Here is a 27,067-nt window from a genome sequence, read left to right as displayed (position 1 = left end):
TAATAGATGCTGGTCTGGTAGGGGTCAGTAATAAACGCTGGGCAGTTAGGGATCAGTAGTAAATGCTGGGCACTTAGGGGTCAGTAATAAATGCTGGGCAGATCGGGGTCAGCAATTAATGCCGGTTAGTTAGGGGTCAGCAATAAATGCTGGTTAGTTAGGGGTCAGGAATATACGCTGGGCATTTTGGGATCAGTAATAAATGCTGGGCAATTAGGGCTCAGTAATAAATGCTGGGCAGTTTGGGGCGGTAATAAATGTTGGGGAGTTGGGGATCAGCAATAAATGCTGGGCAGTTAGGGATCAGCAATAAATGCTGGTTAGTTAGAGGTCAGTAATAAATGCTGGGCAGCGAGGGATCAGCAAAATGTGCTGGTTAGTTAGGGGTCAGTAATATACGCTGGGCATTTTGGGATCAGTAATATGCGCTGGGCAGTTAGGGATCAGTAATAAACACTGGGCAATGAGGGATTAGCAATAGATGCTGGGCAGTTTTTTGGCAGTAATAAACGCTGGGCAGTTAGGGGGTCAGTAAAAAATGCTGGGCAGTTAGGGATCAGCAAAAAGTACTGAGCAGTTAGGGATCAGTAATAAATGCTGGTCCGTTAGGGGTCAGTCATAAACGCGCGGCAGTTGGGGATCAGTAATAAATGCTGGGCAGTTAGGAATCAGTAATAAATGCTGGGCAGTTAGTGATCGGTAATAAAGGCTGTGCAGTTAAGGATCAGCAATAAATGCTGGGCAGTTAGGGATCAGCAATAAATGCTGGGCAGTTACGGTTAGGTAATAAACGCTGAGCAGTTTAGGGTCAGTCATAAACACTGGCCGGTTAGGGATCATTAATAAATGCTGGGTAGTTTGGGGGCGGTAATAAACGCGCGGCAGTTGGGGATCAGTAATAAATGCTGGGCAGTTAGGAATCAGTAATAAATGCTGGGCAGTTAGTGATCAGTAATAAAGGCTGGGCAGTTAGGGATCAGTAATAAATGCTGGGCAGTTAGGGATCAGTAATAAGCGCTGAGCAGTTAGGGATCAGCAATAAATGCTGGGCAGTTACGGTTAGGTAATAAACGCTGAGCAGTTTAGGGTCAGTCATAAACACTGGCCAGTTAGGGATCAGTAATAAATGCTGGGCAGTTTGGGGGCGGTAATAAATGTTGGGCAGTTGGGGATCAGCAAAACGTGCTGGGCAGTTAGGGATTATTAATATACGCTTGGCAGTTAGGGATCAGTAATAAATGCTGGGCAGTTAGGGATCAGCAATAAATGCTGAGCAGTTAGGGATCAGTAATAAGCGCTGGGCAGTTAGGGATCAGCAATAAATGCTGGGCAGTTACAGTTAGGTAATAAACGCTGAGCAGTTTAGGGTCAGTCATAAACACTGGGCAGTTAGGGATCAGTAATAAATGCTGGACAGTTAGGGATCAGCAATAAGTGTCGGGCAGATAGGAATCAGCTATAAATGCTGGTCAGTTTGGGACCAGTAATAAACGCTGGGCAGTTAGGGATCAGTAATACGTGCTGGGCGATGAGGGCTCAGTAATAAATGATGGGGATTTAGGGATCAGTAATAAATGCAGGGCAGTAAGGGGTCAGTAATAGATGATGGGCAGCTAGGGATCAGCAATAAATGCTGGGCAGATCGGGATCAGCAATTAATGCCGGTTAGTTAGGGGTCAGCAATAAATGCTGGTTAGTTAGGGGTCAGGAATATATGCTGGGCATTTTGAGATCAGTAATAAATGCTGGGCAATTAGGGATCAGTAATAAATGCTGGGCAGTTTGGGGGCGGTAATAAATGTTGGGCAGTTGGGGATCAGCAAAACGTGCTGGGCAGTTAGGGATCATTAATATACGCTCGGCAGTTAGGGATCAGCAATAAATGCTGGGCAGTTAGGGATCAGTAATAAGCGCAGGGCAGTTAGGGATCAGCAATAAATGCTGGGCAGTTACGGTTAGGTAATAAACGCTGAGCAGTTTAGGGTCAGTCATAAACACTGGGCAGTTAGGGATCAGTAATAAATGCTGGACAGTTAGGGATCAGCAATAAGTGCTGGGCAGATAGGAATCAGCAATAAATGTGGGTCAGTTTGGGACCAGTAATAAATGCTGGGCAGTTAGGGATCAGTAATAAATGCTGGACAGGTAGTGATCAGTAATAAATGCTGGGGATTTAGGGATCAGTAATAAATGCCGGGCAATTAGGGATCAACAAAAAGTGCTGGGCAGTTAGGGATCAGTAATAATTGGTGGTCTGTTACGTGTCAGTAATAAACGCTGGGCAGTTAGGGATAAGTAGTAAATGCTGGGCACTTAGGGGTCAGTAGTAAATGCTGGGCAGCTAGGGATTAGCAATAAATGCTGTGCAGATCGGGATCAGCAATTAATGCTGGGCAGATCGGGATCAGCAATTAATGCCGGTTAGTTAGGGTCAGCAATAAATGCTGGTTAGTTAGGGGTCAGGAATATACGCTGGGCATTTTGGGATTAGTAATAAATGCTGGGCAATTAGGAATCAGCAATAAATGCTGGTCAGTTTGGGACCAGTAATAAACGCTGGGCACTTAGGGATCAGTAATACATGCTGGGCGATGAGGGATCAGTAATAAAGGTTGGGGATTTAGGGATCAGTAATAAATGCAGGGCAGTTAGGGGGTCAGTAATAGATGCTGGGCAGTTAGGGATCAGTAATAAACGCTGGGCAATGAGGGTTCAGCAATAAATGCTGGGCAGTTTCTTGGCAGTAATAAATGCTGGGCAGTTAGGGATCAGTAATAAACGCTGGGGATTTAGGGATCAGTAATAAATGCCGGGCAATTAGGGATCAACAAAAAGTGCTGGGCAGTTAGGGATCAGTAATAATTGGTGGTCCGTTAGGGGTCAGTAATAAACGTGGGGCAGTTAGAGATCAGTAATAAATGCTGGGCAGCTGGGGATCAGCAATAAATGCTGGACAGTTAGGGATCAGCAAAAAGTGCGTGGCAGTTAGGGATCAGTAATAGATGCTGGTCCGGTAGGGGTCAGTAATAAACGCTGGGCAGTTAGGGATCAGTAGTAAATGCTGGGCACTTAGGGGTCAGTAATAAATGCTGGGCAGCTAGGGATCAGCAATAAATGCTGGGCAGATTGGGATCAGCAATTAATGACAGTTAGTTAGGGGTCAGCAATAAATGCTGGTTAGTTAGGGGTCAGGAATATACGCTGGGCATTTTGGGATCAGTAATAAATTCTGGGCAATTAAGGATCAGTAATAAATGCTGGGCAATTGGGGATCAGCAAAATGTGCTGGGCAGTTAGGGATCATTAATATACGCTCAGCAGTTAGAGATCAGCAATAAATGCTCGGCAGTTAGAGATCATTAATAAATGCTGGGCATTTAGGGATCAGCAATAAATGCTGTGCACTTAGGGATAGGTAATAGATGCTGGTCCGGTTGGGGTCAGTAATAAACGCTGGGCAGTTAGGGATCAGTAATAAATGCTTGGGATTTAGGGATCAGTAATAAATGCAGGGCAGTTAGGGATCAGTAATAAATGCGGGTCCGTTAGGGATCAGTCATAAACACAGGGCAGTTTGGAATCAGTAATAAATGTTGGGCAGTTTGGGGGCGGTAATAAATGTTGGGCAGTTGGGGATCAGCAAAAAGTGCTGGGCAGTTAGGGATCAGTAATAAATGCTGGGCAGCTAGGGATCAGCAATTAATGCTGGGCACTTAGGGATAAGTAATAGATGCGGGTCCGGTTGGGGTCAGTAATAAACGCTGGGCAGTTAGGGATCAGTAATAAAGGCTGGGGATTTAGGAATCAGTAATAAATGCAAGGCAGTTATGGGTCAGTAATAAACACTAGGCAGTTAGGGATCAGTAATAAAGGCTGGGGATTTAGGGATCAGTAATAAATGCCGGGCAATTAGGGATCAGCAAAAAGTGCTGGACAGTTAGGGATCAGTAATAATTGGTGGTCCGTTAGGGGTCAGTAATAACCGCGGGGCAGTTAGGGATCAGTAATAAATGCTGGGCAGTTTGGGATCAGCAATAAGTGCTGGTCAGTTAGGGGACAGTAATAAACGCTGAGATGTTTGGGACCAGTAATAAATGCTGTGCAGTTAGGGATCAGAAATAAATGCTGGTCAGTAAGGGATCAGTAATACGTGCTGGGCGATTAGGGATCAGTAATAAAGGCTGGGGATTTAGGGATCAGCAATAAATGCTGGGCAGTTAGGGATCAACAAAAAGTGCTGGGCAGTTAGGGATCAGCAAAAAGTGCTGGTCCGGTAGGGGTCAGTAATAAACGCTGGGCAGTTAGGGATCAGTAATAAATGCAGGGCAGTTAGAGGTCAGTAATAAATGCTGGGCAGCGAGGGATCAGCAATAAATGCTGGGCAGGTAGGGATCAGCAAAAAGTGCTGGTTAGTTAGGGGTCAGTAATATACGCTGGGCATTTGGGGATCAGTAATAAATGCTGGGCAGTTAGGAATCAACACAAAATGTTGGGCAGTTAGGAATCAGTAATAAATGCTGAGCAGTTAGGGATCAGTAATAAACACGGGGCAATGAGGGATCAGCAATAAATGCTGGGCACTTTGTTGGCAGTAATAAATGCTGGGCAGTTAGGGATCAGTAATAAACGCTAGACAGTTAGGGATCAGCAAAAAGTGCTGAGCAGTTAGGGATCAGTAATAAATGCTGGTCCATTAGGGGTCAGTCATAAACGCGTGGCAGTTGGGGATCAGTAATAAATGCTGGGCAGTTAGGAATCAGTAATAAATGCTGGGCAGTTAGTGATCAGTAATAAAGGCTGGGCAGTTAGGGATCAGTAATACGTGCTGGGCGATGAGGGATCTGTAATAGAGGCTGGGGATTTAGGGATCAGTAATAAATGCAGGGCAGTTAGGGGTCAGTAATAGATGCTGGGCAGTTAGGGATCAGTAATAAGCGCTGGGCAATGAGGGTTCAGCAATAAATGCTGGGCAGTTTCTTGGCAGTAATAAACGCTGGGCAGTTAGGGATCAGTAATAAATGCTGGACAGTTAGTGATCAGTAATAAATGCTGGGGATTTAGGGATCAGTAATAAATGCCGGGCAGTTGGGGATCAGCAAAATGTGCTGGGCAGTTAGGGATCATTAATATACGCTCGGCAGTTAGGGATTAGCAATAAATGCTCGGCATTTAGAGATCATTAATAAATGCTGGGCAGTTCGGGATCAGTAATAAATGCTGGGCAGTTAGGGATCAGCAATAAATGCTGTGCACTTAGGGATAGGTAATAGATGCTGGTCCGGTTGGGGTCAGTAATAAACGCTGGGCAGTTAGGGATCAGTAATAAAGGCTGGGGATTTAGGGAGCAGTAATAAATGCAGGGCAGTTAGGGATCAGTAATAAATGCTGGTCCGTTAGGGGTCAGTCATAAACACAGGGCAGTTTGGGATCAGTAATAAATGCTGGGCAGTTAGGAATCAGTAATAAATGTTGGGCAGTTTGGGGGCGGTAATAAATGTTGGGCAGTTGGGGATCAGCAAAAAGTGCTGGGCAGCTAGGGATCAGCAATAAATGCTGGGCACTTAGGGATAAGTAATAAATGCAGGTTCGGTTGGGGTCAGTAATAAACGCTGGGCAGTTAGGGATCAGTAATAAACGCTGGGCACTTAGGGATCAGTAATACATGCTGGGCGATGAGGGATCAGTAATAAAGGTTGGGGATTTAGGAATCAGTAATAAATGCAGGGCAGTTATGGGTCAGTAATAAACGCTGGGCAGTTAGGTATCAGTAATAAAGGCTGGGGATTTAGCGATCAGTAATAAATGCCGGGCAATTAGGGATCAGCAAAAAGTGCTGGGCAGTTTGGGATCAGTGATAATTGGTGGTCCGTTAGGGGTCAGTAATAAACGCGGGGCAGTTAGGGATCAGTAATAAATGCTGGGCAGTTTGGATCAGCAATAAATGCAGGTCAGTTAGGGATCAGTAATAAGCGCTGCGAAATTAGGGATCAGCAATAAATGCTGGGCAGTTACGGTTAGGTAATAAACGCTGAGCAGTTTAGGGTCAGTCTTAAACACTGGGCAGTTAGGGATCAGTAATAAATGCTGGGCAGCTAGGGATCAGCAATAAATGCTGGGCACTTAGGGATAAGTAATAGATGCGGGTACGGTTGGGGTCAGTAATAAACACGGGGCAGTTCGGGATCAGTAATAAATGCTGGGCAGTTTGGGATCAGCAATAAGTGCTGGTCAGTTAGGGGACAGTAATAAACGCTAAGATGTTTGGGACCAGTAATAAATGCGGGGCAGTAATGGATCAGAAATTAACGCTGGTCAGTAAGGGATCAGTAATACGTGCTGGGAGATTAGGGATCAGTAATAAAGGCTGGGGATTTAGGGATCAGTAATAAACGCTGGGCAGTTAGGGGTCAGTAATAAATGCTGGGCAGCTCGGGATCAGCAATAAATGCTGGGCAGTTAGGGATCAGCAAAAAGTGCTGGTCCGGTAGGGGTCAGTAATAAATGCTGGGCAGTTAGGAATCAGTAATAGATGCAAGGCAGGTAGTCGTCAGTAATAAATGCTGGGCAGATCGGGATCCGCAATAAATGCTGGTTCGTTAGAGGTCAGTAATAAATACTGGGCAGCGAGGGATCAGCAATAAATGCTGGGCAGTTAGGGATCAGCAAAAAGTGCTGGTTAGTTAGGGGTCAGTAATATACGCTGGGTATTTTGGGATCAGTAATAAATGCTAGGCAGTTAGGAATCAACACTAAATGTTGGGCAGTTAGGAATCAGTAATAAATGCTGAGCAGTTAGGGATCAGTAATAATCGCTGGGCAGTTAGGGATCAGTAATAAACACTGGGCAATGAGGGATCAGCAATAGATGCTGGGCAGTTTGTTGGCAGTAATAAACGCTGGGCAGTTAGGGATCAGTAATAAATGCTGGTCCGTTAGGGGTCAGTCATAAACGCGCGGCAGTTGGGGATCAGTAATAAATGCTGAGCAGTTAGGAATCAGTAATAAATGCTGGGCAGTTAGTGATCAGTAATAAAGGCTGGGCAGTTAGGGATCAGCAATAAATGCAGGGCAGTTAGGGATCAGTAATAAGCGCTGAAAAATTAGGGATCAGCAATAAGTGCTGGTCAATTAGGGGACAGTAATAAACGCTGAGATGTTTGGGACCAGTAATAAATGCTGTGCAGTGAGGGATCAGAAATAAATGCTGGTCAGTAAGGGATCAGTAATACGTGCTGGGCGATTAGGGATCAGTAATAAAGGCTGGGGATTTAGGGATCAGCAATAAATGCTGGGCAATTAGGGATCAACAAAAAGTGCTGGGCAGTTAGGGATCAGCAAAAAGTGCTGGTCCGGTAGGGATCAGTAATAAACGCTGGGCAGTTAGGGATCAGTAATAAATGCAGGGCAGTTAGGGGTCAGTAATAAATGCTGGTTAGTTAGAGGTCAGTAATAAATGCTGGGCAGCGAGGGATCAGCAATAAATGCTGGGCAGGTAGGGATCAGCAAAAAGTGCTGGTTAGTTAGGGGTCAGTAACATACGCTGGGCATTTGGGGATCAGTAATAAATGCTGGGCAGTTAGGAATCAACACAAAATGTTGGGCAGTTAGGAATCAGTAATAAATGCTGAGCAGTTAGGGATCAGTAATAATCGCTGGGCAGTTAAGGATCAGCAATAAACACTGGGCAACGAGGGATCAGCAATAGATGCTGGGCAGTTTGTTGGCAGTAATAAACGCTGGGCAGTTAGGGATCGACAAAAAGTGCTGGGCAGTTAGGGATCAGCAAAAAGTGTTGGTCCGGTAGGGGTCAGTAATAAACGCTGGGCAGTTAGGGATCAGTAATAAATGCAGGGCAGTTAGGGGTCAGTAATAAATGCTGGTTAGTTAGAGGTCAGTAATAAATGCTGGGCAGCGAGGGATCAGCAATAAATGCTGGGCAGGTAGAGATCAGCAAAACGTGCTGGTTAGTTAGAGGTCAGTAATATACGCTGGGCATTTGGGGATCAGTAATAAATGCTGGGCAGTTAGGAATCAACACAAAATGTTGGGCAGTTAGGAATCAGTAATAAATGCTGAGCAGTTAGGGAATAGTAATAAACACGGGGCAATGAGGGATCAGCAATAAATGCTGGGCACTTTGTTGGCAGTAATAAATGCTGGGCAGTTAGGGATCAGTAATAAACGCTAGACAGTTAGGGATCAGCAAAAAGTGCTGAGCAGTTAGGGATCAGTAATAAATGCTGGTCCATTAGGGGTCAGTCATAAACGCGTGGCAGTTGGGGATCAGTAATAAATGCTGGGCAGTTAGGAATCAGTAATAAATGCTGGGCAGTTAGTGATCAGTAATAAAGGCTGGGCAGTTAGTGATCAGTAATAAAGGCTGGGCAGTTAGGGATCAGTAATACGTGCTGGGCGATGAGGGATCTGTAATAGAGGCTGGGGATTTAGGGATCAGTAATAAATGCAGGGCAGTTAGGGGTCAGTAATAGATGCTAGGCAGTTAGGGATCAGTAATAAACGCTGGGCAATGAGGGTTCAGCAATAAATGCTGGGCAGTTTCTTGGCAGTAATAAACGCTGGGCAGTTAGGGATCAGTAATAAATGCTGGACAGTTAGTGATCAGTAATAAATGCTGGGGATTTAGGGATCAGTAATAAATGCCGGGCAGTTGGGGATCAGCAAAATGTGCTGGGCAGTTAGGGATCATTAATATACGCTCGGCAGTTAGGGATTAGCAATAAATGCTCGGCATTTAGAGATCATTAATAAATGCTGTGCAGTTAGGGATCAGTAATAAATGCTGGGCAGTTAGGGATCAGCAATAAATGCTGTGCACTTAGGGATAGGTAATAGATGCTGGTCCGGTTGGGGTCAGTAATAAACGCTGGGCAGTTAGGGATCAGTAATAAAGGCTGGGGATTTAGGGAGCAGTAATAAATGCAGGGCAGTTAGGGATCAGTAATAAATGCTGGTCCGTTAGGGGTCAGTCATAAACACAGGGCAGTTTGGGATCAGTAATAAATGCTGGGCAGTTAGGAATCAGTAATAAATGTTGGGCAGTTTGGGGGCGGTAATAAATGTTGGGCAGTTGGGGATCAGCAAAAAGTGCTGGGCAGTTAGGGATCAGTAATAAATGTTGGGCAGCTAGGGATCAGCAATAAATGCTGGGCACTTAGGGATAAGTAATAGATGCAGGTTCGGTTGGGGTCAGTAATAAACGCTGGGCAGTTAGGGATCAGTAATAAAGGCTGGGGATTTAGGAATCAGTAATAAATGCAGGGCAGTTATGGGTCAGTAATAAACGCTGGGCAGTTAGGTAACAGTAATAAAGGCTGGGGATTTAGGGATCAGTAATAAATGCCGGGCAATTAGGGATCAGCAAAAAGTGCTGGGCAGTTAGGGATCAGTGATAATTGGTGGTCCGTTAGAGGTCAGTAATAACCGCGGGGCAGTTAGGGATCAGTAATAAATGCTGGGCAGTTTGGATCAGCAATAAATGCAGGTCAGTTAGGGATCAGTAATAAGCGCTGCGAAATTAGGGATCAGCAATAAATGCTGGGCAGTTACGGTTAGGTAATAAACGCTGAGCAGTTTAGGGTCAGTCATAAACACTGGGCAGTTAGGGATCAGTAATAAATGCTGGGCAGCTAGGGATCAGCAATAAATGCTGGGCACTTAGGGATAAGTGTTAGATGCGGGTACGGTTGGGGTCAGTAATAAACGCGGGGCAGTGAGGGATCAGTAATAAATGCTGGGCAGTTTGGGATCAGCAATAAGTGCTGGTCAGTTAGGGGACAGTAATAAATGCTAAGATGTTTGGGACCAGTAATAAATGCGGGGCAGTAATGGATCAGAAATTAACGCTGGTCAGTAAGGGATCAGTAATACGTGCTGGGAGATTAGGGATCAGTAATAAAGGCTGGGGATTTAGGGATCAGTAATAAACGCTGGGCAGTTAGGGGTCAGTAATAAACGCTGGGCAGTTAGGGGTCAGTAATAAATGCTGGGCAGCTCGGGATCAGCAATAAATGCTGGGCAGTTAGGGATCAGCAATAAATGCTGGGCAGTTAGGGATCAGCAAAAAGTGCTGGTCCGGTAGGGGTCAGTAATAAATGCTGGGCAGTTAGGAATCAGTAATAAATGCAAGGCAGGTAGCGGTCAGTAATAAATGCTGGGCAGATCGGGATCCGCAATAAATGCTGGTTCGTTAGAGGTCAGTAATAAATGCTGGGCAGCGAGGGATCAGCAATAAATGCTGGGCAGTTAGGGATCAGCAAAAAGTGCTGGTTAGTTAGGGGTCAGTAATATACGCTGGGTATTTTGGGATCAGTAATAAATGCTGGGCAGTTAGGAATCAACACTAAATGTTGGGCAGTTAGGAATCAGTAATAAATGCTGAGCAGTTAGGGATCAGTAATAATCGCTGGGCAGTTATGGATCAGTAATAAACACTGGGCAATGAGGGATCAGCAATAGATGCTGGGCAGTTTGTTGGCAGTAATAAACGCTGGGCAGTTAGGGATCAGTAATAAATGCTGGGCAGTTAGGGATCAGCAAAAAGTGCTGAGCAGTTAGGGATCAGTAATAAATGCTGGTCCGTTAGGGGTCAGTCATAAACGCGCGGCAGTTGGGGATCAGTAATAAATGCTGGGCAGTTAGGAATCAGTAATAAATGCTGGGCAGTTAGTGATCAGTAATAAAGGCTGGGCAGTTAGGGATCAGCAATAAATGCAGGGCAGTTAGGGATCAGTAATAAGCGCTGAGCAGTTACGGATCAGCAATAAATGCTGGGCAGTTACGGTTAGGTAATAAACGCTGAGCAGTTTAGGTTCAGTCATAAACACTGGGCAGTTAGGGATCAGCAATAAATGCTGGGCAGCTAGGGATCAGCAATAAATGCTGGGCAGTTAGGGATCAGTAGTAAAGGCTGGGGATTTAGGAATCAGTAATAAATGCAGGGCAGTTATGGGTCAGTAATAAACGCTGGGCAGTTAGGTATCAGTAATAAAGGCTGGGGATTTAGGGATCAGTAATAAATGCCGGGCAATTAGGGATCAGCAAAAAGTGCTGGACAGTTAGGGATCAGTAATAATTGGTGGTCCGTTAGGGGTCAGTAATAAACGCTGGGCAGTTAGGGATCAGTAATAAATGCTGGGTAGTTTGGGATCAGCAATAAGTGCTGGTCAGTTAGGGGACAGCAATAAATGCTGAGATGTTTAGGATCAGTAATAAATGCGGGGCAGTTAGGGATCAGAAATAAACGCTGGTCAGTAAGGGATCAGTAATACGTGCTGGGAGATTAGGGATCAGTAATAAAGGCTGGGGATTTTGGGATCAGAAATAAACGCTGGGCAGTTAGGGGTCAGTAATAAATGCTGGGCAGCTTGGGATCAGCAATAAATGCTGGGCAGTTAGGGATTAGCAATAAATGCTGGGCAGTTAGGGATCAGCAAAAAGTGCTGGTCCGGTAGGGGTCAGTAATAAACGCTGGGCAATTAGGGATCAGTAATAAATGCAGGGCAGTTAGGGGTCAGTAATAAATGCTGGTTAGTTAGAGGTCAGTAATAAATGCTGGGCAGATCAGAATCCGCAATAAATGCTGGTTAGTTAGAGGTCAGTAATAAATACTGGGCAGCGAGGGATCAGCAATAAATGCTGGGCAGTTAGGGATCAGCAAAAAGTGGTGGTTAGTTAGGGGTCAGTAATATATGCTGGGCATTTTGGGATCAGTAATAAATGCTGGACAGTTAGGAATCAACACTAAATGTTGGGCAGTTAGGAATCAGTAATAAATGCTGAGCAGTTAGGGATCAGTAATAATCGCTGGGCAGTTAAGGATCAGCAATAAACACTGGGCAATGAGGGATCAGCAATAGATGCTGGGCAGTTTGTTGGCAGTAATAAACGCTGGGCAGTTAGGGATCAGTAATAAATGCTGGGCAGTTAGGGATCAGCAAAAAGTGCTGAGCAGTTAGGGATCAGTAATAAATGCTGGTCCATTAGGGGTCAGTCATAAACGCGCGGCAGTTGGGGATCAGTAATAAATGTTGGGCAGTTAGGAATCAGTAATAAATGCTGGGCAGTTAGTGATCAGTAATAAAGGCTGGGCAGTTAGGGATCAGCAATAAATGCAGGGCAGTTAGGGATCAGTAATAAGCACTGAGCAGTTAGGGATCAGCAATAAATGCTGGGCAGTTACGGTTAGGTAATAAACGCTGAGCAGTTTAGGGTCAGTCATAAACACTGGGCAGTTGGGGATCAGTAATAAATGCTGGACAGTTAGGGATTAGCAATAAGTGCCGTTAGTTAGTTAGGAATCAGCAATAAATGCTGGTCTGTTTGGGACCAGTAATAAACGCTGGGCAGTTAGGGATCAGTAATACGTGCTGGGCGATGAGGGCTCAGTAATAAAGGCTGGGGATTTAGGGATCAGTAATAAATGCAGGGCAGTTAGGGGTCAGTAATAAATGTTGGGCAGCTGGGGATCAGCAATAAATGCTGGACAGTTAGGGATCAGCAAAAAGTGCGTGGCAGTTAGGGATCAGTAATAGATGCTGGTCCGGTAGGGGTCAGTAATAAACGCTGGGCAGTTAGGGATCAGTAGTAAATGCTGGGCACTTAGGGGTCAGTAATAAATGCTGGGCAGCTAGGGATCAGCAATAAATGCTGGGCAGATCAGGATCAGCAATTCATGCCGGTTAGTTAGGGGTCAGCAATAAATGCTGGTTAGTTAGGGGTCAGGAATATACGCTGGACATTTTGGGATCAGTAATAAATGCTGGGCAGTGAGGGATCAGCAAAAAGTGCTGAGCAGTTAGGGATCAGTAATAAATGCTGGTCCGTTAGTGGTCAGTCATAAACGCGGGGCAGTTAGGGATCAGTAATAAATGCTGGGCAGTTAGGAATCAGTAATAAATGTTGGGCAGTTCGGGGGCGGTAATAAATGCTGGGCAGTTAGGGATCATTAATATACGCTCGGCAGTTAGGGGTCATTTATAAACTGTGGGCAGTTAGGGATCAGCAATAAATGCTGGGCAGTTAGGGATCAGTAATAAACGCTGGGCAGTTAGGAATCAGTAATAAAAGCTGGGCAGTTAGAGATCAGTAATAAATGCTGGGCAGTTCGGGATCAGCAAAAAGTGCTGGGCAGTTAGGGATCAGCAATAAATGCTGTGCACTTAGTGATAGGTAATAGATGCTGGTCCGGTTGGGGTCAGTAATAAACGCTGGGCAGTTAGGGATCAGTAATAAAAGCTGGGGATTTAGGGATCAGTAATAAATGCAGGGCAGTTAGGGATCAGTAATAAATGCTGGTCCATTAGGGGTCAGTCATAAACACAGGGCAGTTAAGGATCAGTAATAAATGCTGGGCAGTTTGGGGGGCGGGAATAAATATTGGGCAGTTGGGGATCAGCAAAAAGTGCTGGGCAGTTAGGGATCAGTAATAAATGCTGGGCAGCTAGGGATCAGCAATAAATGCTGGGCACTTAGGGATCAGTAATAAATGCAGGGCAGATAGGGGTCAGTAATAAACGCTGGGCAGTTAGGGATCAGTAATAAAGGCTGGGGATTTAGGGATCAGTAATAAATGCCGGGCAATTAGGGATCAGCAAAAAGTGCTGGGCAGTTAGGGATCAGTAATAATTGGTGGTCCGTTAGGGGTCAGTAATAAACGCTGGGCAGTTAGGGATCAGTAATAAATGCTGGGCATTTTGGGATCAGCAATAAATGCTGGTCAGTTAGGGGACAGTAATAAACGCTGTGATGTTTGGGACCAGTAATAAATGCGGGGCACTTAGGGATCAGAAATAAATGCTGGTCAGTAAGGGATCAGTAATATGTGCTGGGCAATTAGGGATCAGTAATAAAGGCTGGGGATTTAGGGATCAGTAATAAACGCGGGGCAGTTAGGGGTCAGTAATAAATGCTGGGCAGCTCGGGATCAGCAATAAATGCTGGGCAGTTAGGGATCAGCAAAAAGTGCTGGGCAGTTAGGGATCAGCAAAAGGTGCTGGTCCGGTAGGGGTCAGTAATAAACGCTGGGCAGTTAGGGATCAGTAATAAATGCAGGGCAGTTAGTGGTCAGTAATAAATGCTGGTTAGTTAGAGGTCAGTAATAAATGCTGGGCAGATCAGAATCCGCAATAAATGCTGGTTAGTTAGAGGTCAGTAATAAATACTGGGCAGCGAGGGATCAGCAATAAATGCTGGGCAGTTAGGGATCAGCAAAAAGTGCTGGTTAGTTAGGGGTCAGTAATATACGCTGGGCATTTTGGGATCAGTAATAAATGCTGGGCAGTTAGGAATCAACACGAAATGTTGGGCAGTTAGGAATCAGTAATAAATGCTGAGCAGTTAGGGATCAGTAATAAGCGCTGGGCAGATAAGGATCAGTAATAAACACTGGGCAATGAGGGATCAGCAATAAATGCTGGGCACTTTGTTGGCAGTAATAAATGCTGGGCAGTTAGGGATCAGTAATAAATGCTGGGCAGTTAGGGATCAGCAAAAAGTGCTGAGCAGTTAGGGATCAGTAATAAATGATGGTCCGTTAGGGGTCAGTCATAAACACGTGGCAGTTTGGGGATCAGTAATAAATGTTGGGCAGTTAGGAATCAGTAATAAATGCTGGGCAGTTAGTGATCAGTAATAAAGGCTGGGCAGTTAGGGATCAGCAATAAATGCTGGGCAGTTAGGGATCAGTAATATGTGCTGGGCGATGAGGGATCAGTAATAGAGGACGGGGATTTAGGGATCAGTAATAAATGCAGGGCAGTTAGGGGTCAGTAATAGATGCTGGGCAGTTAGGAATCAGTAATAAATGCTGGGCAGTGAGGGTTCAGCAATAAATGCTGGGCAGTTTGTTGGCAGTAATAAACGCTGGGCAGTTAGGGATCAGTAATAAACGCTGGACAGTTAGTGATCAGTAATAAATGCTGGGGATTTAGGGATCAGTAATAAATGCCGGGCAATTAGGGATCAGCAAAAAGTGCTGGGCAGTTAGGGATCAGTAATAATTGGTGGTCCGTTAGGGGTCAGTAATGAACGCAGGGCAGTTAGGGATCAGTAATAAATGCTGGGCAGCTGGGGATCAGCAATAAATGCTGGACAGTTAGGGATCAGTGATAGATGCTGGTCCGGTAGGGGTCAGTAATAAACGCTGGGCAGTTAGGGACCAGTAGTAAATGCTGGGCACTTAGGGGTCAGTAATAAATGCTGGGCAGCTAGGGATCAGCAATAAATGCTGGGCAGATTGGGATCAGCAATTAATGCCAGTTAATTAGGGGTCAGCAATAAATGCTGGTTAGTTAGGGGTCAGGAATATGCGCTGGGCATTTTGGGATCAGTAATAAATGCTGGGCAATTAGGGATCAGTAATAAAGGCTGGGGATTTAGGGATCAGTAATAAACGCTGGGCAGTTAGGGGTCAGTAATAAATGCGGGGCAGCTCGGGATCAGCAATAAATGCTGGGCAGTTAGGAATCAGTAATAAATACTGGGCAATTAGGGATCAGTAAAAAAAATGCTGGGCAGTTAGGGGTCAGTACTAAACGCTGGGCAGTTAGGGATCAGCAATAAATGCTGTTCAGTTAGGGATCAGTAATAAACGCTGGGCAGTTAGGGATCAGCAATAAGTTCTGGGCAGTTAGGGATCAGTAATAAATGCTGGTCCGTTCGGCATCAGTAATAAATGCTGGATAGTTCGGGATCAGTAATTAATGCTGGTCAGTTCGGCATCAGTAATAAAGGCTGGGCAGTTACAGATCAGTAATAAATGCTGGATAGTTAGGGATCAGTTATAAATGCTGGGCAGTTTGGGATCAGCAGTAAGTGATGGTCAGTTAGGGGACAGTAATAAACGCTGAGATGTTTGGGACCAGTAAAAAATGCTGGGCAGTTAGGAATCAGAAATAAACGCTGGTCAGTAAGGGATCAGTAATACATGCTGGGCCATTTGGGATCAGTAATAAAGGCTGGGGATTTAGGGATCAGTAACAAATGCAGGGCAGCTAGGGATCAGCAATAAATGCTGGGCAGTTAGGGATCAGCAATAAATGCTGGGCAGTTAGGGATCAGCAAAAAGTGCTGGGCAGTTAGGGATCAGTAATAGATGCTGGTCTGGTAGGGGTCAGTAATAAATGCTGGGCAGTTAGGGATCAGTAATAAATGCTGGGCAGTTAGGAATCAACAATAAATGTTGGGCAGTTAGGAATCAGTAATAAATGCTGGGCAGTGAGGGATCAGTAATAAACGCTGGGCAATGAGGGATCAGCAAGAAATGCTGGGCAGTTTGTTGGCAGTAATAAACACTGGGCTGTTAGGGATCAGTAATAAACGCTGGACAGTTAGCGATCAGTAATAAATGCTGGGCAATTAGGCATCAGCAATAAACGCTGGGCAGTTATGGATCAGCAATAAATCCTGGTCAGTTAGGGAGCAGTAATAAATGCTGGGCAGTTAGAGGTCAGTACTAAACGCTGGGCAGTTAGAGATCAGCAATAACGCTGGACAGTTAGGGATCAGCAATAAATTCTGGGCAGTTAGGGATCAGCAATAAGTGCGGGGCAGTTAGGAATCCGTAATAAACACTGGGCAGTTAGGAATCAGCAATAAATGCTGGACAGTTAGGGATCAGTAATAAACGCTGGGTAGTTAGGGATCAGTAATAAACGCTGGGTAGTTAGGGATCCGCAATAAATGCTGGGCAGTTAGTGATCGGCAATAAATGCTGGGCAGTTAGGAATCAGTAATAAACGCTGGGCAGTTATGGATCAGCAATAAATGCAGGGCAGTTAGGAATCAGTAATAAACGCTGGGTAATTAGCGATCAGTAATAAAAGCTGGGCAGTTAGGAATCAGTAATAAATGCTGGGCAGTTATGGATCAGTAATAAACACTGGTCAGTTAGGGATCTGCAATAAACGCTGTGCAGTTAGGGATCAGCAATAAACGCTGGGCAGTTATGAATCAGTTATAAATACTGGTCAGTTCGGGATCAGTAAAAAATACTGGGCAGTTGGGAGTCAGTAATAAATGCCGGGTAGATAGGGATCAGAAATAAATGCTGGGCAGTTAGTGATCAGCAATAAATGCAGAGCAGTTAGGAATCAGTAATAAAGGCTCGCAGTTAGTGATCAGAAATAAATGCTCAGCAGTTAGGAATCAGCAAAAAATACTGGGCAGTTTTGGGTCTGTAATAAACGCTGGGCACTTAGGGTGTCAGTAATAAATGCTGGGCAGTTAGGGGTCATGGATAAACGCTGGGCGGTTAGGGATCAGTAATAAACGCTGGGCAGTTAGGGGTCAGCAATAAACGCTGGGCAGTTAGGGGTCAGCAATAAACGCTGGGCAGTTAGGGGTCAGCAATGACGCTGGGCAGTTAGGGGTCAGCAATAAACGCTGGGCAGTTAGGGGTCAGCAATAAACGCTGGGCAGTTAGGGATCAGCAATGACGCTGGACAGTTAGGGATCCGCAATAAACGCTGGGCAGTTAGGGATCAGCAATTTGCTGGGCAGTTAGGGGTCAGTAATAAAGACTGGACAGTTAGGGGTCAGTAATAAATGCTGGGCAGTTAGGGATCAGCAATAAATACTGGGCAGTAAGGAATCAGTAATAAACGCTCGGTAGTTAGGGATAAGTAATAAACGCTGGGCAGTTAGGGATCAGTAATAAATGCTGGGCAGTTAGGGATGAGGAATAAATGCTAGGCAATTTGGGATCAGCAATAAATGCTGGACAGTTAGGAATCAGTAATAAACACTGGGTAATTAGATTAGATTACTTACAGTGTGGAAACAGGCCCTTCGGCCCAACAAGTCCACTCCGACCCGCCGAAGCGCAACCCACCCATACCCCTACATTTACCCCTTACCTAACACTACGGGCAATTTAGCATGGCTTATTCACCTGACCCGCACATCTTTGGACTGTAGGAGGAAACTGGAGCACCCGGAGGAAACCCACGCAGACACGGGGAGAACATGCAAACTCCACACAGTCTGTCGCCTGAGTCGGGAATTGAACCCGGGTCTCAGGTACTGTGAGGCAGCAATGCTAGCATTAAGGATCAGTAATAAAAGCTGGGCAGTTAGGAATCAGTAATAAATGCTGGGCAGTTAGGGATCAGCAATAAATTCTGGGCAGTTCGGGATCAGCAATAAATGCTGGGCAGTTAGGGATCAGTAATAAATGCTGGGCAGGTAGGGATCAGTAATAAATGCTAGGCAGTTCGGGATCAGCAATAAATGCTGGGCAGTTAGGGATCAGTAATAAACGCTGGGCAGGTAGGAATCAGTTATAAATGCTGGCAGTTAGGGATCAGTAATAAAGGCTGGGCAGTTAGGGTGGCAGTAATAAATGCTGGTCATTTCGGGATCAGTAATAAATGCTGGGCAGTTCGGGATCAGCAATAAATGCTGGGCAGTTCGGGACCAGCAATAAGTGATGGGCAGTTAAGGATCAGTAATAAATGCAGGCAGTTAGAGATCAGTAATAAATGCTGGACAGGTAGTGATCAGTAATAAATGCTGGGCAGTTCGGGATCAGCAATAAATGCTGGGCAGTTAGGGATCAGTAATAAATGCAGGGCAGTTAGAGATCATTAATAAACGCTGGGCAGTTAGGGGTCAGTAATAAATGCTGGGCAGTTTGGGATCAGCAAAAAGTGCTGGACAGTTCAGGGTCAATAATAAATGCTGGTCAGTTAAGGATCTGAAATAAACGCTGGGCAGTTAGGGATCAGCAATAAACGCTGGGCAGTTAGGGATCAGCAATAAACGTTGGTCAGTTAGGGATCAGTAATAAACGCTAGGCAGTTAGCGATCAGTAATAAATGCTGGGCAGTTAGGGATCAGCAATAAATGCTGGGCAGTTAGGGATCAGCAATTTGCTGGGCAGTTAGGGGTCAGTAATAAAGACTGGACAGTTAGGGGTCAGTAATAAATGCTGGGCAGTTAGGGATCAGCAATACATACTGGGCAGTTAGGGATCAGCAATAAACGCTGGGTAGTTAGGGACCCGCAATAAATGCTAGGCAGTTAGGGATCAGCAATAAACGTTGGTCAGTTAGGGATCAGTAATAAACGCTAGGCAGTTAGCGATCAGTAATAAATGCTGGGCAGTTAGGGATCAGCAATAAATGCTGGGCAGTTAGGGATCAGCAATTTGCTGGGCAGTTAGGGGTCAGTAATAAAGACTGGACAGTTAGGGGTCAGTAATAAATGCTGGGCAGTTAGGGATCAGCAATACATACTGGGCAGTTAGGGATCAGCAATAAACGCTGGGTAGTTAGGGACCCGCAATAAATGCTAGGCAGTTAGGGATCAGTAGTAAATGCTGGGCAGTTAGGGATCAGCAATAATTCTAGGCATTTAGAAATCAGTAATAAAAGCTAGACAGTTCGGGATCAGCAATAAATGCTGGGCAGTTAGGAATCAAGAATAAACGCTGGGTAATTAGGGATCAGTAAAAGAAGCTGGGCAGTTCGGAATCAGTAATAAACGCTGGGCAGTGAGGGATTAGCAATAAATGCTGGGCAGTTCAGAATCAGTAATAAACCCTGGGCAGTTAGGGATCAGTAATAAACACTGGGCAGTTAGGGATCAGTAATAAATGCTGGGAAGTTAGGGTTCAGTAATAAACGCTGGGAAGTTTAGGGTCAGTAATAAAGGCTGGTTAGTTAGGGGTCAGTAACAAATGTTGGGCAGTTAGGGGTCAGTAATAAATGCTGGGCAGTTAGGAAACAATAATAAACGTTGGGCAGTTAGGGATCAGCAATAAATGTTGGGCAGTCAGGAATCAGTAATAAACGCTGGGCAGTTAGGAATCAGTAATAAACGCTGGGCAGTTAGGGATCAGAAACAAACGGTGGGCAGTTAGGAATCAATAATAAACACTGGGCAGTTAGGGATCAGTAATAAATGCTGGGCACTTAGGGATTAGTAATAAACGCTGGGCAGTTAGGGATCAGCAATAAATGCTGGGCAGTTAGGAATCAATAATAAACACTGGGCAGTTAGGAATCAGTAATAAACGCTGGGCAGTTATGGATCAGTAATAATCCTGGACAGTTATGGTAATGTTGACCAACATTGGCCTAAACCATTGACACCCCACCCCTGTGAATGGAAAATTGAATTTAAAAATTCAAAGGCGATAAACCTAGAGAATTTAATTGTGGGATATAACACTTCCAGCAGTTAACCACAACTACACAATCTCAATTCAGAGACTTGGGGTGACAGCACATAAGTGTAGGTTCCTTCTCAGAAGTTTGAAATCACGGGGTCACCCACTACTCCAGTGTGTTGGAAAGTAACAGGCTGAATCACTTATACATCTACCTTTGTTTAAATTCTGATGAAAAATGTCTTTGCTTTGTGCTGTAGATTTGACTATCTTCCTGCTGCACTCTGTTTCTGTCACAGGGAGAAGATGGAGTTATCATGAATGTGGTGCCAGAAACATTGATCCAAGCCATCGGATGGTTACTTGGTTAGAAATAGTGTACAAAAGGCAGGGGTTTGGTACTAAGCAGCGATGTTTGTGTGAAAAGCAGACACAATGGGTTGAATGGCTTTTTGTGATTCATGTTTAGAATCCAGATGGGCACCACACCAACCACAATTTCTCAATGCTAAATATTCCCAGTGAAAGCAGCTATTCATTCACAGTCTTTTCTAAACTGCATCAATGATGATCAAAGGCAACTTCACCTCAGCCTCAACCATCATAAGACGCAGGAACAGTAGGCCATTCAGCCCATCTTGCTTAATCTTTCCACCTTTCGCTATGTTCTTCAGAACTTCTCATCTCCACCAGTGATTTGCTTTGATTTATTATTCCTCTGCTTAACCTGAATTAACATTCAAAGCCTATGTCACATTTCCAAACTATCAGATACACTCAGCTTGTCTCTGACCTCAGAGATCTTGCTGTTTTATGACAAGATGGTTACATTCTTTGTAACTGCTCCTTTATGTTGCCTTATCAGCTCTGACCTTGTCTGACTCTTGATGACAATGTAAGAGCATTTTGTGCTACTGTAAAAGGCAATGGGCCCAATTAAGCAGAAACCATTCCAGAGATGAACCACCTCCATCTGAATTCACACTACATCCTTTCAGGAACGGATCTAAATGTCTCCAGGATTCCTTCCAACCGGAACCCAAAACAATGGCTAACAGAACAGTATTATTCTTTTCCTAACTCTTGGGTGCTAACAGGGCAAGAGATTTTCACTCCACTCTGCACTTGGGGCAGCACAGTGGCTCAGAGGTTAGCATTGCTGCCTCACAACATCAGACACTTGGGTTCTGTTCCATCCTCAGGTGACTGTCTGTGTGGAGTTTCCTCATTCTCCCTGTGTCTATGTGGGTTTCCTCCCACTGTCCAAAAACGTGCAGGTTAGGTGGATTGGCCAGTGTCCAGGGATTTGCAGGCTAGATGCATTAGCCATGGGGAATGTGGGGTTACAGGGATGGGGTAGGTCTGGGTGGGATGCTCGTTGGAGGGTTGTTATGGACCAAATGGCTTGCTTCCACACTGTAGGGATTCTATGATTCCTTCACCTGCCAAAGGAGTCCGTGATGGCAGAAGAGTGATTGGTGTGGATAGAAATGTTTCTCTGTGGCACTCAATAAATTCCAGGGCATCCCGACTTTTATAAACATCAACGAAAGCAAACGCTACATAGGACGTTGAGTTGGGGATCTGATCTGACAGCCTCTGGATGGTTGAGGGGGGTTCATAAGTCTGAAAGATTCTGTTGGGATCCTTTGTCAGAAACCCCAGTCAGCAGTAATCTGCCCAGTTCATATTGCAACAATGTGCCACTTGACTTTTTGCAACAGCTTTGAACACAGAGAGGTACCTCCGAATCCACTGTTGAGATCTCCTTACCCTGGTTTGATTACTGGAGGCTCAGGTAAAGGGGCAGTAAAGTCATCCTTTCCGACAAGCCAGTAGGTTTCTTCTATACCTTTGCCCTGAAATAAGAACAAATGTTCAGGTTTTCCATTGACTTAGCACAAGAACAGACCTTAGAAAGTTGACATGCACAAAGAGTCAAGCAGATATCAGTCATGGATCTTTCCATAAGCTGACACTGCTCCAACAACAGGACTTGCATTTGAATAGCAACTTCAATTTTTTAAAAAAAGAATACTCCAAGGTATTTCAGAGGAGTGCATTGACTGAGTCAGAGAATGAGACCTTTTAAAAAATTCATTCACAGGATGTGGAAGTTGCTGGATGGACCAGCACTTATTGTTCATCCCAGAGAGCAATTAAAAGTCACCCATATTGCTTTGGGTCTGGAGTCTCTTGTAGGCCAGACCAGTAAGGGTAACAGTTTCCTCCCTAAAGGGTTTTTAACTGCAACAAACAATGCTTCCATAGTCATCATTAGGCCCTGGAGACTTGGCTTTTATTTCACCTTGGTGGAATTCAAACCCAGGTCCCAGAACATTACCTGGTTCTCTTGATTAATAGCCTCACAATAATCAGATTCGGCCATCATTGCCCCTGTTAGAAGATGTGATCAACCACTTAGTCAAAGAAGTTGATGTTAACCAGTCCTTTAAAGATGAGTCATGGGTTTGCACAGTGGCTCAGTGGTTAGCACTGCTACCTCACAGTGCTAGGAACCTGGGTTCAATTCCACCCTCAGGTGACTGGCTGTGTGGAGTTTGCACATTCTCCCTGCGCCTGGGTGGGTTTCCTCACAGATATGCAGGTTAGGTTGACTGGCCATGCTAAACTGCCTTCTAGTGTCCAAGATGTACAAGTTAGGAGAATTAGGCAGGATTACTGGAATAGGGGGTGAGCCTGGGTGGAATGTGGACTTGATAGACCGCCTGTTTCCACACTGAAGGGATTCTATGATCTTAAGAAAGGTTTTGTAAGAGAACAAAGGAATTAGAGGATTGAAGACACAGCCATTAATGATATGATAACTGTAGTGTAAAGGATTAAGTCAGACCATGTGATATGCTAATGAGACTGCATACATTATCACAGGAAGTGATGCAATGTCACATGATCTTTCCCTCACACCAACTTGTAATATTAACTTTGTTTTCCTTTGTGGGTTTCCAATCTCCATGATTTGTTATTGCTGCAAATTGTTGAAAAACGTCACAGTTTGTATCTTTTAGGAGTAAGTGAATAAACATTTGAGGGAGAGGTAAATGCAGATAGAAGGGTGGTTTTAGGCTGCTGCAGTAAACAGCAGGTATAAACAAGATGGGCTGTAACATTCTGAAACATAAACGAAAGGAGCCAGAAATACTGAGGAGTTCAAGTCATGTCTGTGCAGAGAAACAGAGTTAGTGATTCAAGCTTTCAACATGCTATGTTCTTGGTCTCATCCCATCCAGATCCAAGCGCTGGTCTAATCTGTAGATGTGTTTAATCAGTGAATGTACTGTATGATCAGTACTCTGTTGCAACTCAGTGTAAAGTGTGAATGTCGTTTTGCTAATTCTACAATCTGTAAATGTAGTATTCTCAGAACCACAGAGAGAGTAAAAGGCATTGAAGAACATAACTAATCCACACTGTTCCATTTGAGGAGCTAGAACGTGTACAGGTACAATGGGCTGAAGAGGCTATGATTTTGTTTTTTGACAATTGTGCTGGTTAAGTGGAAATATAAGTGTTTAACAGTTTATTAGGTGCTTCATTTTCTTGCTTTTCTCCCATGCCACTTATGAGTTAGTGGTCTCAAAGGAACATCGGACATAGCCAGTATTAGTGATCAAATAAATACTTTGGTAGAAAGATGTTGTGAAACCTGAAAGGGTTCAGAAAAGACTTACAAGGATGTTGCCAGGGTTGGAGGATTTGAGCTGCACAAAGAGGTTGAATAGGCTGGGGTTGTTTTCCCTGGAGCGTCAGAGGCTGAGGGGTGACCTTATAGAAATTTATAAAATTATGCAGGGCATGGATGGGGTAAATAGACAAAGTCTTCTCCCTGGGGTGGGGGAGTCCAGAACTAGAGAGCATAGGTTTAGGATGAGAGGGGAAAGATATAAAAGAGACCTAAGGGGCAACGTTTTCACACAGAGGGTGGTTCATGTATGGAATGAGCTGCCAGAGGAAGTGGTGGAGGCTGGTACAATTGCAACATTTTAAAGGCATCTGGATGAGTATATGAATAGGAAGGGTTTAGAGGGATCTGGGCCGGGTGCTGGCAGGTGGGACAAGATTGTGTTGGGATATCTGGTCGGCATGGACAAGTTGGACCGAAAGGTCTGTTTCATGCTGTACAACTCTATGACTTTATATCCATCAGGATAAATGCAAGAATGCCAAATTTCAAATAATCACAATTTATACTACGAGAAAAAGCATGCAGATTAGTTGAGGCATGAAGAGATCAACAGGCCATTTAGCCCCTCAAACCCCATTATTTTTTTTAAAGTGCAATGCTTGAACATATCCCATTTGTTTGTAGAGTACAATTCCTATTTTTGAATGGATGTCAGTTTTAGCAGATGTATGTGAGTCATGGAGTGTGCTCAATGGGTTATCTTTCATTGATTGTTAGTATTGATAATAGCACACTCCGGGTGGTTCAGAAAGTATTACCTAGTTACAGAATAAGATCAAACAGTAGATAGAGTCATAGAGTCATACAGCATGGAAACAGACCCTTCGGTCCAACCCGTCCATGCCAACCAGATATCCCAACCCAATCTAGTAAGTGTGGGATGGTTGCGTATGGTCTGTATTCTGCCTACAACAAAGAATGAAAGAACACCCTTATCAATAGACCCTGCTACAATGGCACTCACTGAAAGGGACAAATGTCTATTTGGAATTCTAAGATATCAGACTGGATCTAAGATACCTGCTGCTCATTGAAGGTGCTGACCTCTTTTTACATCATGTCCAATTCCAAATGAATTAACTCGACTAACCTGATGCTGATTACCTTCAATTTTCACAATTCACCCTGGTGTTTACTATCCTGCCCTGAGCTGGGAGTGGCTTTCTTTTGGAATCTCTGGTTTTGGTTTGAAGCAACTATATACTTGACAAGGCACCTCAGTGAGCTGAGTAAGAGATAACCACGAGGGCTAGAGCGATATCCAAACCAGATTTTGCGAGGATATCAACTTCCATCTTTAAGGATAGGAGCAAACCAGGTGGTTTTGTGACAATCTGCCAAATGATGGCTGGCTTTACCAATTCCTGATTTGGCTGCCTGATTTTTTTTTTGATGCACAGTGAGTTTTGAGCTCATTCTCTGGATATTTAGTGAAGTAACGTGGCTTTTACATGACTGTAGCCTCCTTTCTAATTTAGACTTGTGTGAATCCATTCCAGGTTGTTACCTGCAATGTTCCCAAATGGGTTGTTGGGTACAAGATCTCCTGTCAGGGATCCTGTGATCCACAGACACTAAGGAGCCAAACGACCTAAGATCATAATACATATGAGCAGAAGTAGTCCATTCAGCCTATTGAATGGCAGAGCAGACTCAATGAGGTCACCATCGATCTGATAATCCTCAAATCTACTTTCCTGCTTTAACACCAAAACCCTTGATCCCTTTCTGCTTAAAAATCGGAGTATTGCACCTTGAAAATACTTAAATGCCCAGCCTCTTATGCCTTCTGTGGGAAAGAATTCCACAGATTCACAACCCTCTAAAAGAAGAAATTCCTCCTTATCTCTGTCTTAAATGTGTAGCCCTGTTATTCTGTGATGATGTCCTCTGAGTCCTAGACTCTCCCACAAAGGGAAAACAACCTCTCCTCACCTATCCTGTCAAGTCCCTAAGAATCTTGTATGTTTCAAAAAGCTTGCTTCTAATTATTTTACATTCCAACAAGTACATGCCCAATCGACTCAGACCATGAAACAGCATACATCTTCACAGGAAGTGATGTAATGTCACATGATCTTTCTTTCACATCAAGTGGTAATGTTAGCTTTGTTTTCCTTCACTGGTTTAAAATCTCCAGAGGTTTTATTGGTGCACATTGTCAAAATACACCACAGCTCATGTCTTTTCGGAGGAAAACAAATAAACATTTATTCTCCTCATAAGACAGTCCCTCGTTTCCTGCTTTCAATTGAGTGCAACTTCTCTGGACTGTTGCTAATGCCTGCTCAAGGGGGTGGGAGTGGTCCCTCAGAGCGTATTGGGAGCATTCCCTCAGAATGTCAGGAGTATCGGGAGTGTTCCCTCAGCGTGTCGGGATTAGTGGGAGCGGTTCCTTCCTGGGGGGTTGGCAGCGGTTGGTTTCTTTGCTGAACTGGCGGTCCCAGGAGGTGGTGGTGCCAACACCGTAAGCCAGAGTGAGGCACCAGTTGCTTCGATGTGGTGGGTCCAGCGTTGAGATTGTGCCGAGTTCCATACCCGGCGACTGTGTTACCAAGACTTGATCAGCACAGACTCATGGTGGCAATGACGTCGGTGGTGGCAAGATGGCGCCAATGAATGTTGACACAGTTCCAGAGGTGTGGCTCCAGACTGTGACTGGGCCTAGGTACCTGACGGCAGAGGGAGTGGGGTTCCACCTGCAAGGATTTGGGACCTGAGAGTTTGCAGATCAAGAGATGGACTTTATAGCTTTGTTCCTCTGAGAGTGAGGACTCACGGTGGAGGCAGGGGAGAGTGACCTGGCTGTTTCCTTTTCTTTTGTCTGTTTCCTTTACTTCTGTTTTTTTGTTTTTAATCCCATCTTTTATATGCAAAGGTGGACCCAGAAAATGGTGACATTGTTTCACTGAGCTTTTGTATTCATTCCCTCGATGCACATGACAGTAAAATCTAAATCTAAAATAACTTTCCTTAGAGTTCTTGAGAAGATTTGTAGCTCGAGTTGTGGATTTGTTTGTTGGGTCAGTGTGTTTTTCTCTAATTGTTTCATTGCCTCACTAGGTGACATCATCAGCACATCTTTGATAAAGTTTGGTACTTGCAGTTCGGTCACTGAGTGGTTTGTTTACAGGGTCAGGTTGAAAGTGCCTATTGACTGAGTTCCGGTTGAAGTGCCAGGCTTCAAGGAATTCTCTGGCAAGTCTCTGTTTTGCCTGTGCTAGGATGGCTAC

At 44.5% G+C, this 27,067-nt stretch overlaps 1 protein-coding gene across 1 annotated transcript in view; it reads right to left on the bottom strand.

The window, feature by feature from the left end:
• Positions 1-21,897: 21,897 nt before the first annotated feature.
• gucy2f (guanylate cyclase 2F, retinal) overlaps positions 21,898-27,067 on the bottom strand; it is a 78,988-nt gene continuing 73,818 nt past the window's right edge. Inside the window, exon 17 of the mRNA XM_060827000.1 lies at positions 21,898-21,987. Coding sequence (XP_060682983.1) covers positions 21,898-21,987 — 90 coding nt within the window. The remainder of the gene's footprint in view (positions 21,988-27,067) is intronic.

This window comes from Hemiscyllium ocellatum, chromosome 6, assembly GCF_020745735.1.
Source record: "Hemiscyllium ocellatum isolate sHemOce1 chromosome 6, sHemOce1.pat.X.cur, whole genome shotgun sequence".
Taxonomy (NCBI): domain Eukaryota; kingdom Metazoa; phylum Chordata; class Chondrichthyes; order Orectolobiformes; family Hemiscylliidae; genus Hemiscyllium; species Hemiscyllium ocellatum.
This window is presented reverse-complemented; position numbering and strand designations above follow the sequence as displayed.